The 18,113-nt window shown below is 41.0% G+C and overlaps 1 protein-coding gene across 1 annotated transcript; it reads left to right on the top strand.

The window, feature by feature from the left end:
* The first annotated feature begins 12,824 nt into the window (after positions 1 to 12,824).
* Positions 12,825 to 17,655, top strand: LOC132583168 (vomeronasal type-2 receptor 26-like). The gene is made up of 4 exons (XM_060254838.1): positions 12,825 to 13,253; positions 15,637 to 15,763; positions 16,273 to 17,179; positions 17,577 to 17,655. The coding sequence occupies exons 1-4, from the start codon at positions 12,825 to 12,827 to the stop codon at positions 17,653 to 17,655; spliced, it is 1,542 nt and encodes a 513-aa protein (XP_060110821.1).
* Positions 17,656 to 18,113: the final 458 nt, after the last annotated feature.

The raw sequence follows: 18,113 nt of genomic DNA, 5'->3' as shown, positions 1-18,113 counted from the left end.
GCTGAGTCTATCTTGAGCTGGCTACCTGAACCCAGCTTCTGCCAGGATCGAACTCAGATTGTGAGCAGAAGGCTTTGACTGCAGTACTGCAGCTTTGCCACTCTGCACCACGAGGCTGGTTCATTTAGTAGTATCATTTAATTATGTTTAATATGCTATAAGAATATAAGCAAAATCCTTCTGGATTGTATCAGTGCTCTATTTAGACCAGTGTTCTGTTTTGCACTGTGCCAACCAGTTACCCTGGAAGACTTTCAAAGAGGGCACAGAGAAAGAGGCCTTCCATGACATTTCATCCTTCCGCTATCTTTGTTTTAAGGTCTTTTTAGTCTGCATGAATGATAACTATTGACTGGGCTTTTTTTTGTAGCAGAAACAGTAGGCCCTGTACTAAGAGCCTTGTAAGCTCTTGGAGGATTGGCTACATCAGGGGCATGTGGCCTAATATGCAATGGAGTTCCTGCTACAAGAAAAGCCCTAACTATTGATAAACCTATCCTCCATGAAACTCTCTTATCCCCATTGAATCCATTCACAAGAATTTTGGTTTCAATTGAATTTCATGTTGAGAAAACATTGTTTCTTTTATGTTCTCCTATCCATCCCCTCATTATTGTGTAAATATCATGTGATCAACAGAGGAAAACCAGACATGACATTAAATCACTATACAATGTTTACATTCAACTCTCTTCTTCATATGTTCTAAAAGAAACACTTTAGAAATGAGTTTTTCATATGTGTACGAACCACCATTGATGCTGCAAGAATTACATAAGTAGTTAGCCAGCTAAGTTTTGTTATTGTTGTGCATTATGACTGCCACTAAAGTATATGATTTTTTTTTAAAAAAATGTTTTTAAAAAATCTTCAATAAAGGGTTTTTTGTTTACCTTTAATTGTTGAGGAGATTGGAATTCCCAATCCCCCTTTGAGCCTTCCAGTGCCTTCACCAGGGGTAGCCTTGTTAGTAAAACCATGGTAACCATCCAATAAAACCTCCCCAGCTGTCCAGGTCTCTTGAAGAAATAAAATGTCATATGTTTTAAAAAGTGAGGAATGATCTAGGCTTCTCAGGCGGGCCCAGCCAGCTATGTTCCAGGAGATTATTTTAAGATTATTTGGCTTCTCTATTTTACGCTGAATTGGCTGTCATACATTTGAAGCTTCTGCCAGGGAAACAGGGTCAGTGATTCTTTCAACTCCAGTAGGTTCGTCTAAGATCGTATGCAAGACTGGGTTGTCTGGAGGGATTATCAAATTGGTGTTGTTGCCCCTTTTTTTGATTGTTATGATTGGTTCCAGTGGAATGAATCTCAATGGCGCTGGCACTAGAGAACCATCTATGGCAGAGGGGGGGGTCCATTAGGTTCATTTATTCTGCCGGGGCTGTCTTAAACCCTTCAGGGTGGATACCAAGAGCTCCATACGACCAAGTATACAATCTTGTTCCTGAGTTGGTAACGTCCTAAAGGAGGTGAGAAGCCTTGCCTCTATCACATCCTCTGCACCTGGGGAATCCACAGTCTCCATGTGGATCTGACTCCTGGAATTTAACGTTTCTGGGATCTTAGGGACAGAGATATCAGTAGGGCGCTGCTGTCCTGACACCCTCAATGGCTGTTGTAAGTTGGAGGGAATAGGCAGGTCTAGGATCATCAGTGGATCCCGAGAGTTGATAGGCACCTTTTGGGTCCCTGTTGCCCTTGCATTTAAATCCTGAATGGATCTTTCAGATTTTATTGTAGCAAATTCAGGGGCTAGCTCCTGAATTAATGTGGTTTTGAAATGTCTCTGTACCTGAATGCCCAGAGCAGTTAATTTGGTGGATTGGGCAAACAGTCGTGATGGTATTGTCTTAGAGCGAAAATGCAAAAGGAAACGTTCAAATCTGATTGGGCTGCTTAGTCTCTCAATCCGAATAAGATCAATACCTTTATGGTGAAGTTTAAAAATATCAGCCAAATGACCTGTTGCTCTGCTTCTCTGGCTCCAATCAATGTGTCTCCCTCTCCATGGGAACACATTAACAACTACAGCATAAGGATTAAGGACTAGTGTAAAGGAGGCTTTTACATTAGACTTCTGGTCACCATCAGAACTGTTTGACTGGAATTGCACACTTGGACTCCCTTTAGTGATTGGTGAGCTGCTATCCTTATTGATAGACATGATGTTATTCAGTTCTTGAAGCAGGGCCAACATCTTCTCTTGGGCTTGAAATATTTTATTTAGGGATTCAGCAACTAGAACTGTTTGTTGGGCTAGCAGCTCCAGCCCCTCCCAAGGTCTGGTGGCTCGTCTGTCATTAGGAGACCTGGAACCAGGCATCTCTTGCTCAGTCTCTGGGGTGATTTGATAGGTGAGGAATTCGCCCTCCTCAGCAACAGCCTCCAAGCACTCGAACCTGTTTTGCAATGGTATTGCAGAAAAAAAAAATGATCCAATTTAGATTGTTTGAATGACGGTTGAGAAACCTCTTCTTCAAAAGGATATGTCCTTTTCAATCCCATTGTTGACAAGCAGCCAAAGCACAAACCACAAAAGGCTATGCTGGAACAGAAAACTTAAAATACAATCCAGAGGTAGAAGGGAGATGCTTGGAATAACACAGGTGAAAATAATAGTGACTCTAAAACTTCAAACAGTCTTTTCTCAAAGGAGGAGCTAAATAATCTCACAAAATCCACAACTTGAAAAGGTTGCTCTGCCAAGGGTAAACTTCCAAAACTAGATTTAAAGAACGATATAAAATCCTCTGGCCGATGTTTCTTAAACTCCACTCCTGGCAGTAAATGGACGGCAGATAATTGACTCCTCGTTAGTGGAGTAAGATAAGATAAAACTTGTCCACCCTTGCCAAGAGGGAAGAACAAAGTTGTAAACTGCAATAGATGAGTTTAAAACATCAACTGAAGGTTTAAAAAACTTTGATAACTTAGCTTTTTAATCAGAGACAAAGTCACCGCCGTCCTTAAACTGGGCGTGCCGGAACCGGAACCTCCCCCATTGACTCATTTGTCACCCCCAAGAATTGGGAATCATTTTTTCAAGTGCTGTACTCTGATCCCCACCATTCTGCAGTTTCCCAGAGTCATGAGGCCCTTTCAGACCTGCCAGCTTGGCCTCCAGTGACGGCTGGAGGAGTTAGATCTTTGATCAGTAAACTCAAGAGAGGCAAAGCTCCAGGCCCTGATTTTATTCCCCCAGATCTATTGAAAGATAATATAGACTGGTGGTCCTCTCTCTTGGCCCCATTGTTTACATATATAGATTTGACAGGGGATTTACCTGATGCTTGGAGAGAGGCTATCATCATTCCTTTTTTTAAGTCCGGGCAGAAGGATAATCCAGCCAATTATAGGCCAATCAGCCTCTTGAGTATTCTGGGCAAACTATACGCTAGCCATCTTCTAGAGAAATTGCAGTGCTGGCTGATTCAAGAAAGGTATTTGGTAGATGAGCAGGCTGGATTTAGGGAAGGACGATCCACGTTGGGACATAATTTGATTCTATCACATTTGATAGAAAAATACGCAACCAGCAGAACGGTTTCTCTTCATGCAGCCTTTATTGACTTAAAATCTGCTTTTGACTCCATTCCCAGAGGGAAATTATGGGAGAAGTTAAGTGCCACCTCAATTGACAGGAGACTTTTATTCCTGATCCAGGCATTATATACCAACACGTCTATTAGGGTCAGGTGCAATAAGCAAGGTCTCCTTACTGACCCTATTCCAACTTTAAAAGGAGTCAAACAAGGCTGCGTGCTGGCCCCTTCCCTTTTTGCCATCTTTATTAATGATATGATCAGCAACCTCCATCTAGTCGATACTCATCCCCCCTCCCTGGCAGATAGGCAACTGGTAGCCTTACTCTTTGCAGATGACACAATCTTGCTGTCTAGAACACCAGTAGGCCTTAGAAGGGCATTAGCTCAATTTGGTCTTTATTGTGATCATAACCTCTTAGAGATTAATGATCAGAAAACAAAAGTAATGGCTTTTGGCCCAAAACCCAGGCTAAGGAGATGGAATATAAATGGCCATAGTCTACAACAGGTAACAATTTACAAATATTTGGGGGTCATGATTCAGTCCTCAGGGTCAAAGAAGGCTCACCACAAATGTGCTCCCAATTCTGGTCGCAAATCGACCCAGGCCACCATTAGGTTTTTTCTCACGAAAGGGGGGCATTTTATACCAGTTGCATTAAAACTCTACTTGGCCAAAACAATACCCCAACTCACTTATGGAACTATGTTGGGTCCATCCTTATCAAGTTTTGACCCCCTTGAGAAAATTCAGTCCAAATTCTTGAGCCATTTTCCACTTTCCAACCTGCGTTTCCAATGCAGTACTACGCTTGGAAACTGGCTTGCTAAGGATAGAGGCTACGGTGACCCTACTTTCAATCACCACTAGGCTTAATCTCAGCCATTGCCCCAAATATCACATCGTTGATTTTAAAGGATAGTTATTGTTCCTCTTGGGTTAGAGCCATCCATCAGAAATTGTCTACGCTTGGCTTTTCACCTGAATCTCTCCAGATAATGGCCCTGGATCAAGCCAGGGCCATAGTCAAACAGAGACTACAAGACATTGAGAGACAGAATGATATTAACAAGGTCCCAGATTATCTAGCTCCCCCTCAAAGGAGATATGTGTTAGCTCCAGCCCCCTATCTCTCAACTCTAACAATACCATCCCACAGAAGGGCCTTTTCTATGGCCCGTTGCAATATCTTTCCTTCAGCAGTCGTTGAGGGCCGCTTTAGAAAGGTGCCTATGGCTGAGCGGGTTTGTCCTTGTGGTGCAGATAAAGTTGAAACGATTGACCATGTTTTGTTTGGGTGTGGCCTATACCCTGGCATACGAGCCAGGTACATTTATTCTTTGTTGGAGGGATGTCTCGGGTTTTCTGATTTCAAAATCAGAAATACGCTGTTATCAGATTTTAACCCCCAATTCACAATTAATTGTGCCAAATTTATGGCGGCAGCTAGGAGAATTTGTGAGGATTTTGTAAAGAAGGGGTCTTGAACTGACTGTTTTTTGATTATTTCCAAGCTTGTATTTTATCTTTTCTTAAATGACTGAGTACTCTGTATACCATCACAAATGCTACTGAAACTGAAATAAATACAGAGACCATGCATAAAGTTGCCAAATTTTGTTCCCATGCAATCAAATTGCATTTTATGGTTCTTAAAAGTTAATGTCGAGGTAACAGATTGTAATTTTAACTAGTGTATTCTAGTTAATATTTTTTTCTCAAGCTGTATAATTTTAAAATTTTTATTATATGTACTATATTTATTAAGCTAGAAGATGTTTGACCACTACTGTATTATTTGTCATATCTCATTCATACTAATGTCCTATATTTTATTTTCACATTTATTTTTTAAATACCTTATGTTCCACCTATTTAGGTCCATCTTGATTTTTTACAATTTTTATGTGGTTGTTGTCGGCCTGCATTGTGCTGTGTATTTGGTCATGGACTATAATAAAGCAAACTGAAACTGGTTTTTTTGTTTTGTGTTGTTTTGTTTCGTGGTATGTGTGTTACTGGGGAATGTCTTGAACCAAACTCAGGGTAAGCTTGTTTATGTTACAAAAACAAGTCAGGGTCAGCCTTGTGAATGGCACTGCAACTTTAAACAGACTTACTTCCTTTGGCCAGGGGGCTAGTGTACTCAGATCAGGCTTCCTGCAGTCACTTGGTGATGCAGTTGCCCTGACAACTGCTCCTCTGGTCCCCTGAAGCTGGAGAGGGGAGGACCTATACTACACTAAGTTCCTTTCCTCTCTGCCTAGCCTGTCCTCAAGACAGTCCTGTCAGCCTTAAACAGGAAGGGGAGGGATACATAACACCCACCTCTTCCTTCTCCCATCACCCATTGTTCTGCAGAGAATGGAAGTTTGGACTGTCCTCCTTGGCCACCATCCCCAGTTTCCTAAATAAGGCTGTGCAGTCTACATCAGAGGAGGCCTTGGTATCTGCCTAGTGTAAGCCCACTTTGCTGCTCCACTGCTAGATAGGTGAACCGGCCTCCTAACCTCAATTTGCAGTGATTCCTGACAGTTTTTAGGTCACCCATCATCATCAGGGTCAGCCCAGAAATGTCTTCAGCCAGTGCTGGTAATGGTCCACACCTGGACATGGGTGGAATCCATATGAAAAAATGGACACAAAAACGAGTTTTCTCTCTCCATTTTCAGTATGACACACTTTCAGATTAACGTAACTCTCCATCCATATCCAACTTGCACCTGATCGACAGTAAACTAAAAAAGCCAGCACAGAATGGCAAGACAGGAAATATTTGTCTCTTGCCTTGGTGTTAGGGTTGCATTGCCTTTCAATTCCATAACCCATGTGGAGTGATGCAATCCAGTATGTCATCACAGAACCAGATCTGATTAGCTACATGATGTAGACACCTTCATGGTCATAACTTCTTTTTTCAATGAGTTCTGAAAAAAAGATTTCAGCCATGGAATAGAAAATGGGGTGTGGGAGGAATATCCAGTTTTCTGCATATAAGCAATTATTGTATTCAATACAACTTACACAGAAGCAGAACCAGATCAGGGAACAAGGACTCCAATTTCTTTCTAGACTGAATTCAAGGTGCTGATTTTGCCCTTTATAGCCCTGAATAGTTTAGGCCCAGAAACTGTTTCCACTTGTCTAGGTTTTTGAATCCATTCATGATGTTCTCCTGCTTAAACCAGTCCTACCTATGTATGTACCTCCAAGTCACAACCTACTTATGTTAACCCTTGCTTCCAAGGCAAGCAAAAAGCAGAGGGTTTTTTTTACCCCTTTTAATTGCCTTCCTCTTCAGAATCTTCCTTGGTGGGCCCCCAAGGAAATCAGTCCTTCTTTAGGATATATTCCTTGTCACTTGCAGGAAAACTTTTTCTACTGCCCCCAGAGACTGTGGAATCCCTCCCCAGCAGTAAAGATGGAGATTGTCCCTAACTACTTTTGAGACTGAATTTTGCTTTCTTGGAAGTCCTTCAAGCTGTGATAAAGTAGATAACAGAAAGTTGTTATGGTTTTACACCTCTGAAGGTTTTGGATTTTTTTTTAGGGGGGTTATATGCATGCTGTATAAGAAATTATATTTCAGTTCCCGAGATGCCACAAAGACCTATTGAATAGAAAGAAGCCATTTTAAATATATTCCAAAGCATGAAAAAATGGTTCAAGAGTGGAGAGTCAAGTACCGTTTTCGCACACAGTTTACCTCGCAGTCACAATCCTGTTTCCTCCGCAGCGTACAGTCGGATTAACCACCATCTGCGCCGGAGTTACAGGAAGTGCCGCAGCTTCTGCATAGCAAACGTAAACTGGGTTTTAGCGGTTTACGTTTGCTATGCAAAAGCCGCGGCACTTCCTGTAACTCCGGTGCAGATGGTGCAAAATCCAACCGGACGCTGCGGAGGGAACAGGATTTTTACTGCGAGGTTAGCTGTGTGCGAAAACGGTCGAGGTTTTTCATGAACATTTCTGGTCTTTGTTGTAAATTATCCACTTTCATGGGAGCAACATATTCTCATTAAAATTAAGAAAAGCACTTAAATCAAGTAAAACCAAGTTAGACTTTATTGGCATAAGAATATAAATAAAAATCAATACAGGTTTTTTTTAAAAAACAAACAAACAACACAGCCTACATATACACCTGTGTGAGCATAAATTATTTACATGAGATCTTTTGGCTCAGGTTCAGAGCAGAGTAAAAAAAATTGGCCACCTTCTCAGTAACATTGAAATAAAAGGCCAAGGGCATTTTTTTAGAAGGAACTCCTTTGCATATTAGGCCACTCCCCCGATGTAGCCAATCCTCCTAGAGTTTAAAGTAGGCCCTGGAAGCTCTTGGAGGATTGGCTACATCATGGGTATGTGGCCTAATATGCAAAGGAGTTCCTGCTATACAAAAAGCCCTGTGTAGACCTTAAGGACATCAGAGCAGTCCATCATCCTAGCTAAAACAGAATGTAAATACATGTAATGTCAATCTGTATGCAAATGGCAGTGCAGAAAAACTTTCTTAAATCGATTGGATCTGAAACTTTTGATGGATAACTCCCATGTTTACTACCAATGGTTCTCCTTCCCCTGATGCCTCAGCCTTTTAGGAAATGAATGACTGCCTAACATGCAATTATCTCTGATTCCTGTGATCATGAATTTCCCTACCAAATCAACTCTTATTTTTTTTTTTTGAATGATTTTATCAAATACCATCAGTACTATTCAGGGCAAGATACTGCTCAGGGCAAGCTTGAAACTATCTGCTTTTGATAGTTTTCCCTAGGCCTGTGGAACCCTGCTGTTGGATTCACCGGATAGCAGTTTCCCAGGTCAAATTTTAAACATCAGATGGTGTAACCAGACTACTGGTAGATAGTGGGGGATATGACTGAAGGTATGTCAAGAGACCAAGTTTCTGTCTTCTTGATGACAGGTTCCAGCTTGCCTTTACAGCTCCTGGTATTTCTAATGCTGCCTCAGACTGAATGCAAGAGGAAGAATCCTGCCTCATGGATTATGGATGATCAACTCTGGACACGATACCAGTATTATCAACCAGGGGATATCATCATTTGTGGGCTCACTTCTCAGTTCATCTTGGTTTCGGACAGTGTATCCTTCAAGGAACATCCCAAAGGAAATTTTTTTCATGAACCTTTGTAAGAAAATTTATGGGCTATTAGTTTCCATAACATATCAGTTTTGGTTTTATAACACTTGCAAAGAGAAAATGCCTTGGATCCGGCAAGTTTTCCTGCTACTGAAAAGGGAAGATGAGGTCCCACTTGACCACCCACAAAGCTTGTGCTGATGATCACAGAACGCACATTTACAAAAACTACATGCGATGGAAGCTGTAGTTAGAAGAGAAATGCAGTGTGATTAAGTGAAAACATTGGCTAGGTCCAAGCAATGTTCCCTCTAAGGTGCAGAGTCTTGTGAGCAAAAATTCTACTTTGTGAGCTACTGGTATTAAAGTTGTGAGCTACTGCATAAATTATTGTGCTCTGGGGCCATTTTTCCTGAGCTAAGGCAAAAATGTGTGAGCTGGAGGCTAAAAATATGTAAGCTAGCTCATACTAATTCAGCTTTGAGGGAACTCTGGATCCAACCCAATATAATCATGGGCATGTATGCAGCCATGAATTTCAAAGAGTTTAAAGGAACTGGCATCTTTTAAAAAGTGGGTGGTGATTTCCCCTGCTTCTCTATATACTTAAGATCTTGAATTTCCTCCTATGGCATTCTCTTGCTAACCCCATCCAACATCACTGAAAAAATGAAGGGCTGAATTCAGATGGCTAATTTGAGCTAACATAGGCATGGCCTCCAGGAGGATTAAAAAAGCAAGGTCAGACAGGAACAGCTGCTGCCCGTCCTGCTCTCGCACTCACCCCATCCTCTGATGTCTTTGAGACAGATCAAATAGCTAACACTCAAAATCTGGCCCTTTCTTCCCAGGAGGGTTTGTCTGTTTCCCTCTACTGATGTCTTCTAAAGGAATATTTAGACATAAAATGTTTTTATTGTTTTGTTTAGGGATCTCCGATTAGGTGTAAAGATTTTAAATAAAGAAATAGATAATTGCCACTGACATATTTTGCAAATGAAATACTTATTTGTATTAACAAGTCACGTTCAAGTATGTATTTCAGAATAAGTAAAGCACAAGTGAGAAATTCATCCTCTCCAGCATGAGTTTCTCATGAATAATTTTGGATCCTGTGAGAGTTTATGTTTAACCTGGAAAACATTAATTTTATGTATGATATTTTCTCTAATTTTTTTGCAGCTTTTTTTTTTTGTTCTTAAATTTTATAGCTATAGAAATTCTTATTACAGATATAAAGGTGTCTCAAACCACTTTTTCCTTAACTTCTTTATTACTGGGGGGGGGGGGAGTATTCATTTATTTCTGATTGGAGCTTATGTAAAGAGATATCTTCCTTTAATTAAAAAAAACTGGCTCTCCACATTCTAATTGGCTTTTTTCCATGGTATTTTTAGGACCATGGTCTGATCATGTCATAGGACTGCTCTCTGCTGCCCCAATAAAGGGAGCAAGGAGTGTGAAATCTGAATCTTATCAATTCTACTATAACAGTTATGTCTACTGGAGTAATGAGTGCATTCTTTTAAAGATGGGTGAATAAATATCCAGGCATCTAGTAAGTTAACATCCTGTAAAATTTTAGAGGGTTTATGCTGCTTACACAACAGGCTTTTTAAGCTACTGTGCTACATCTAAGATTGGATTTATCGAGGTCTCAGTTGATGATTTCATTAAAATCTCTTCCAATACCTGAATGTCCTACTGTGAAGGCTTCCAACTTGGTTAGAGTTTGTGTCAGGAAGGATATCTGATTAACGTTGGGTGCACATAAAATACAAAGGGTATACTCAGTCCCTTCTCTAACGCCTTTGTCAAAGATTAATCTCTCCAAGGGGTTGACCAGAGTTTTGGTTAGTAGCAAAATTTGCAGCCTTCGATATTAGAATTGAGACACCCCTAGCTTTGAGGTGCCAGGGGCATCCAATTGGTAAGTAAACCATCCCAAGTTGATTTATAGTGGATATCACAAACCAGAGAACCGGCTTTGAAGCGGACTGTATCTACATCAGCACTGGAAAGTAGTCAGAAAGTTAAAGCCTTCATCTTACACATCCTTTGTCTTTGCCTTTAGTGCTGTGACAAAGGCCTACCAGCATCTTCTTTCCTTGGTATTTGCTGTGAAAGAAATTAATGAGAATCCCGAGACTTTACCTAACATAACATTAGGGTTCCACATCTATGACAGCTACTTTGATGCAAGGATGACGTATCATAATACTTTGAACCTCCTCTTTAATCAAAATAAGACCATTCCTAACTACAACTGTGATGTGTGGAAGAATCTAATAGCTGTCATTGGGGGAGTGGACTCTGAAATATCCTCCCATATGGCCACTACTTTAGCCATTTACAAGATTCCACAGGTAACATGGTGTTTACTGAAAATGCTGCTGGGGTAATCCCTTATCTCTCCCCCCCCCCCCCCCGCAACTTGGTGTAGTTACTATTGGAAGGGAAGGCAGCATGGTATAGCCAGATCTCATTGATCTCAGAGGCTAAGCAGGGTTGGTACTTGAATGGGAGTCCACCAAGAAAGACTCTGATTCATGGTGCATAGATAGGTACAAAAGCGTTACCAAGTCTCAACTGACTTATGGTGACCCCAGCAAAAGGAATTCAAGGTGAGAAGCAGAGGTGGTTTGCCATTGACTTCCTCTGTAGAATCTTCCTTGGTTGTATCTCAACCAGCAAGGGACTTTCAAGTTAAGAAAGAAGCAGAGACCATTTGCCATTCTTTTCCTCTGTAAAGTCTTCTTTGGTGATCTCCCATTCAACCCTGCTTAGCTCCTGAGATTCTCCAACCCATTGTACATAGATACCATTGATACAAACTAGAATTTTAATTTGGATTATGTAGAAATAAATAAAATAAAAAGAATGGGTCACATATGAACAACTGTTCTGCTGGTAAAAATTAGAGTTCTCACTGACTACCAAAAAGGCTTTGCTAAGAATTGTGGGGGCCTGCATGGAAAAAAGCAACATGGGGTAGTAACTTTAGATGGGGGTAAATGAGAAAAAATGGGTGAAAAGAGCTTGCATTATCCAATCCAGTTAGTAGTGTGTGCAGAGTTTTGAGACTCCAGAATGTTGTCTCCTTGCTTACTTTTTGTGTGTGTGTGCCCTGCATACTCTACAAGGAAAACGGAGACCAAAGAATTTAGACTGGAATGTCAAAAATGTGAAAATTGGGAACAAACCCACAAAACAAACAAACAAACTGAAGAACCTACCAAACAACAGAATACGAAATCAGTATTTCAGAGCTTTGCACAATTTCCACTACAGAAAATCACAACACATCAGAATGCCAACAAAGAACTGATGAAATAGTGTAATAATGTGACTGGCAGAACATTGAGAATGTTGATAAGAGTGAAGAAGGAAACATTTAATGCTGTGATGGTTAATGATCCCCCACAGCGATGTGCCCTATTTGTGATTCAGATTCTCTGTACAGCATTTTTTAAAAGTTTGCTGTTCTTCAGGGTTTGTACCCAGATATCATTTCTGTCTGTATAGATCAGAGAATACAGAAAGTGGCAGACAGTGGATAATGTTGGTCCTAGACATGAGTGACTATAAAGGAAGTTCACAGAGTAGCCACCGATCTCCATACATTTCTCTCTTGCAGCCCACATTGTTCTTATGAAGTGCGGAAGAACCTTCATGAAAGATATCTTAAGCTACTTGGAGGACAATAAAGTTTATTTTATTTTATTTTTGCTTAGGTCACATATTGTTTATTTGCTCCTACAATGAGCGATACAATCCAGCGATCTCCTTTATACCGAGTTGTCCCCAGTGAAGAGCATCAGTACACTGGATTAGTCCAACTTCTTCTGCGTTTCCAATGGAATTGGGTGGGGATCATTGCAATGAGTGATGATAAAGGAGAAGTGTTCATGCAGACCCTGGCTCGCAAGTTTTCCCAGAATGGTATCTGCACTGCATTCACTGTAAGAACTCCAACTTACAGTAATACTTTTGATATTTATAGCATGTTAAATGAATATTTTCTGAATATGGTAGTTTTTCTAAACAAGACAAGCATCGATATATGTATAGTAAATGCTGACAGTTTCAGTATGAGTGCTTTACAGTTGGTGCTGAATCAATTTGACCCGGATTCTATGTCACCTATACATAAGGTGTGGGTTATGACGGCCGATTTTGATTTTTCATCAGAAATATATCACAGACATCTCGACATACAAGTCTTTAATGGTGCTTTATCATTTGCACTTCATCTCACTGAAGTTCAAGATTTCCAAAACTTCCTTCAAAGCCTGAATCCCTTTGGTGAGGGAGATGGTTTTATCAGAACTTTCTGGCAGCAGGCATTCGACTGTGTATTTCCAGATACTGATGTAGGTGATGAGACAATGAATAGCTGTACTGGAGAAGAGAAGCTGGAGAGCCTTCCTGGCCCTTTTTTTGAAATGATCATGACAAGCCAAAGTTACAGTGTTTACAATGCTGTCTATGCCGTGGCCTATGCTCTACATGCCATGTTTTCATCCAGAAACAAATATGGAATCAAGGCAGATGGGAGCAAGCTGGAGCATCCAAAGCCACAGCCATTTCAGGTAAAGTTTCATATAGACTGAAGACTAATGTGACAGACCATGTGCTCAGGAAGCATAGAATACACAACGGCATTCTTTTCAGCCCTTTCTATTGGTCATGATATAGCTCAGTTCAAGGATAGAAGCTTCTATTCAATACCTACTGTCCCCCTTTTCACAGAGAAGTGTGACAATGGTTCTCCTAAAAAAGCTGGGAACCCGGCTTAGTTTTTACATTAAGGAACCAGACATAAGTCATTACTAAGACTGCCTCTCCCTGTATGTGCCACAATGGGCTTTACGCTCAGAAAACCATCTCCTGGTGGTCCCCAGCCCTAAGGATGTCTGTCTGGCCTCATCTAGGACCAGGCTTTTTCTGCCCTGACCTTGGCCATGTGGAACATGCTCCTATTGGAGATTAGGGCCCTGCTAGATCTGCTACCTTTTCACAGGGCCTGCAAGACAGAGCTGATCTCCAGGCCTTTCGGTGAGGCAGTGGGCATTCACATTAAATCAAACTAAATTAAATTGGCCTCACTTGAACTACAACATCTTTATTTGTTTATTTGCTTGCTTGTTTGTTTAGTAGACTTATATTCCGCCCTTTCCCATAACATAACATCACAACATAATTAGTGGCCAGCTGGAAATTGTTTTAATCTTATACTCATCTGTCTCCTGCTCTGAACCAGGAGATTTCTATTTTCATTTCATTTTATTTGATTTATATCCCGCCCTACCCCACTGAGGCAGGCTTTAAATATATTGTTTTAATATATTGGTTTTTATTGATTTTAATGTCTTACGTGTTGTAGTGTTGCATGTTGTAATCCACCCAGAGCCCATTTGTGGGGTAGAGCAGAATATAAATTTACTAAAATAAATAAAAAAGAATAAAATAATAACAGCAACAAAAACACAGAATCTGATTTAGATGTCTTCTTCTTCCCTACCTCCACATGCTGTTTTCGTCATCATTACCTTCATCTAATCTTCCTTAATTTATTTGATTCTAGCTTCATCGGTTTCTGAGAAGCATCACTTTTAATAACAGTGCTGGAGGCAAGGTGTCTCTTGATGAGAAGGGTGAAATGGTTGGTGGATTTGATATTATAAATTGGATTATTTTCCCAAATAAATCCTTTTCAAGAGTGAAAATAGGGAAAATGGATCCCCAAACACCCCCGGGTAAAGAGTTGTCCATTAATGACATGGCTATTACATGGCATAGCAGCTTCAATCAGGTAAGACCTGAGCAGAATTTCTAAGGTACAAAGAAAATGGGTAACCCTGCTAATACTTTGCAGCTGGAACGTTAAATTCTGTTTGACACTCTTTAAGTGGTGGGGGCAGGGAGGAACTGGCCTACCTTAATCTGGAATGTTCTTTTAACTGAAGGAATGATTTGAATATGACTTGTCCATTGCAAAATATGCTCTTCACTGAGCCTCCTCCAAATTTCTTGCTAGGTCACCATGGCGTGGGGGATTACATTGAGCACTCATACAGATCGTTATCTCAGGGATTTATGAATTGTGTTGATTGTCATCTTGTTGATGTAGGATTTTATTAATTCTCTATGGATTTTGTATAACTTTTGTGTATCCTTATCATTGTAATAGGCCCTGAGCACTGCTCTGCGGGGCAGGGGGTGGGGCCTTAAATTAACAGTATGAATGTACAATTCTCAGAGCAGCTGAAGGAGATCCTCACTCTTGTCCAACCACTTCACTGAATTAGGTTTCATCAACAGAAGAAGTATGACACAATCATAATCTGACTCGCCTATACCAAAATTCTTGAATAGCATCAAATATGTAGTTTTCAATTGTTTAATAGTTAAGTTTTATTGTTTCTAAAATTGTAACTGGAGATTGTTGTTTTTAACATGACTTTTAACTGCCCTGAATCCGCTCACGGAGAGGGTGGGATATAAATCTAAGGTGAATAAAAATAAATTAAATAAATAAATTCATGTATTCAGGGGTTTTCTGTAGGAAAAACCCAGCAGGAACTTATTTGCTTATTAGGCCACACACCCTGATATCAGTATTGTTTTGTGCAGGACTTTTTTTTGTAGAAAAAGCCCAGTAGAAGGTTATTTGCATATTAGGCCACACCTCCTGATACCAAGCCAGTCGAAACTGTGTTCCTGTGAATTCCTGCTAAAAAAAAAGTGCTGCATTTATTTATTTATACTCCACTTTCCCTTTTGGTACAAGTTTGAAGCCTTTCTCCAACTAAATTGACTCTTCCTTTGGAGGAAAGATACTTAAGTTGAAGGAAGACTTCTTAGGCTAAAGAGAGGCTTTCTGCATGATGATTGGATGCAATCAACTATTTATAAAAATATTAAATAGGGAAAATTGGAAAACATTCTTATTTTTTTTAAAAAAATTGTCAGGTTGTTCCCCTTGCTGTGTGTAATGAGAACTGTCTACCAGGTTACAGCACAAAAAGAAAAGAAGGAGAACCGTTTTGCTGTTACGATTGTGCTCCATGCCCAGAAGGAAAGATTTCAAACCAGAAAGGTAAGAATGATTTTACTTAGCATTTAAAGTAGAAAGTGTTTGTGGTAAAAGGTAAACAAAAATCATGTGTTCCTCACATGCAGACTCCATGTACAATAGAGAGACGGAGTCCAGGGATGCCAGTCTACTCACCTCTTAACCTTTCTGGCCCAATTGTGAAGCTGCCTTGTACTGAATCAGACCCTTGGTCCATTAAATACAGCATTGTCTATTCAGACTGCCGTAAGCTCTTTGGAGTTTCAGGCAGAGGTCTTTCACACCATCTACTGCCTGATCGTTTTAACTGAAGATGCCAGGATTGAATCTGGTACCTTTTGCGCACCAAGCAAATGCTCTACCGCTTATCCATGGCCCCTCTTTACAGTCTACAGAACTAATATTATTTGGGAAACGGGAAAGTTCTGTATTTCTTGATATATGATACAAGTGATTTATACATATTGGGTCAGTATAGAACTTTACAGTACTATGATTATATTGGAAAATACTTTTTTTAATTTTTGTTTTAGATATGAATTACTGTTTCAAATGCCCAGAAGATCATTATCCCAACAAGGATCAAAATGGATGCCTTTCAAAGAATCTCAATGTTCTGTCTTTTGATGAACCATTGGGCATAAGTTTGGCTGTTTGGGCTCTGTGTCTTTCTCTGACCACAGCTGTGGTGCTGGGAATCTTCATTAAGCACCAGAATACACCCATTGTCAGAGCCAATAATCAGAATCTTACCTACACTCTGCTTTTCTCCATCTCGCTCTGCTTCCTCTGCTCTTTGCTATTCATTGGCCAGCCTCACTTTCTGATCTGCCTTCTACGACAAATTGCTTTTGGCGTCATTTTCTCAGTGGTTATTTCATGTGTCTTGGCAAAAACCATCACTGTGGTTTTGGCTTTCATGGCCACTAAACCGGGGTCATGGATGAGGAAATGGGTGGGAGAAAGAGCTGCCATCTCTATTGTTCTTTGTCTATCATTCATTCAGGTGATTATTTGCATGACTTGGCTATTTCTTGATCCCCCATACCCAGATTTTGACACACACTCGCTAGCAAAAGAAATTATAGTACAATGCAATGAAGGATCTGTTGGAATGTTTTATTATGTTCTGGGCTACCTGGGGTTTCTTGCAATTGTCAGCTTCATTGTGGCTTTCTTTGCTAGAACACTGCCCGATTCCTTTAATGAAGCCAAATTTATTACTTTTAGTATGCTGCTGTTTTGCAGTCTGTGGGCGTCATTTGTCCCAACTTATCTTAGTACCAAAGGAAAATACATGGTAGCTGTGGAGATCTTCTCCATCTTGGCCTCCAGTGCTGGATTACTAGGCTTCATCTTTTTCCCAAAATGCTTTATAATGGTCCTAAGGCCTGAATTAAACTGCAAGGCACAGCTATCAAGGAAAAAATCAATCACAATGTAACAACCCTAAAACTGCTTACACAGAAAGTCATTGAGTAAGAATGGGTGGTTACATCTGTTATGGACTCACTGGAATCTCCTAAACTCAGGGAGACTAGAATTCACACCTGGTTAGTACTTGGATGGGAAACCACCAAGGAATTTTAGGATAGCTATGCCCCTGTTCTTATTTTGCCCTGAAAACTCTAATGGATTGCCATAAGTCAGTTGTGACTTGGGGGGGGGGGGAGAGGGGGAAGTTTTTGATGCAGTTCAGATGCAGTTCAAATGCCACATCCTTAACCATTCATTACCATATTGAGGCACCTATTCAGAACTTCCTACTCAGCTCAACTGATAAGGAAAAATGAAGTCGGTTGTGATACTCTTAATCCCTCTCTGTGGTTTCATGTAGATCGGAGTTCCCTAATAGCACGGTTGTGACCCGGCACCGGTCCACAGAGCCCTCAACACCGGGCTGCTTGGCATCATAACCCCTGGCCAACCCTGCCTCCCCCCCACATCGCACCTCAACCCCGCAGCGTTGCACCCCTCCACACCTCCTTCACAGCTGATAAGGGCATGTGGCTCTTCCCTCATCGGCACTTCCTTCCCATCCAGGAAGTGCCAGCAAGGGAGGAGCCATACGCTGTCTGTTCAGCTGCGGTCTGTTCAAGCTGCCACAGGCTTGGCCAAGCATGGAGTGAGCTCCATGCCAATTTTCCACTGATCAGGCCATCAGTCAGGGGCGTGCTTTAGGCAGTGTGAAATTGACCTGCCTGTGGTGGGGAAGGTAGGGAGAAGGAGGTGCAGAGGAGCACAACGCGGTGCAGGGTAGGTGCAATGTGAGGGGGAGGCGGGGGGAGGCAGAGGACGGGAGGCCCTTTGGCCTGGTGTTGAGGTCTCTGTGGCATGATTTTGCAGCAATCAGGCAGGGAGGGCATTAGGCAGC

This window comes from Heteronotia binoei, chromosome 15 (assembly GCF_032191835.1).
Source record: "Heteronotia binoei isolate CCM8104 ecotype False Entrance Well chromosome 15, APGP_CSIRO_Hbin_v1, whole genome shotgun sequence".
NCBI lineage: Eukaryota > Metazoa > Chordata > Lepidosauria > Squamata > Gekkonidae > Heteronotia > Heteronotia binoei.
The sequence above is the reverse complement of the archived record's forward strand: the minus strand, read 5'-3'. Positions and strand labels throughout refer to the sequence as shown.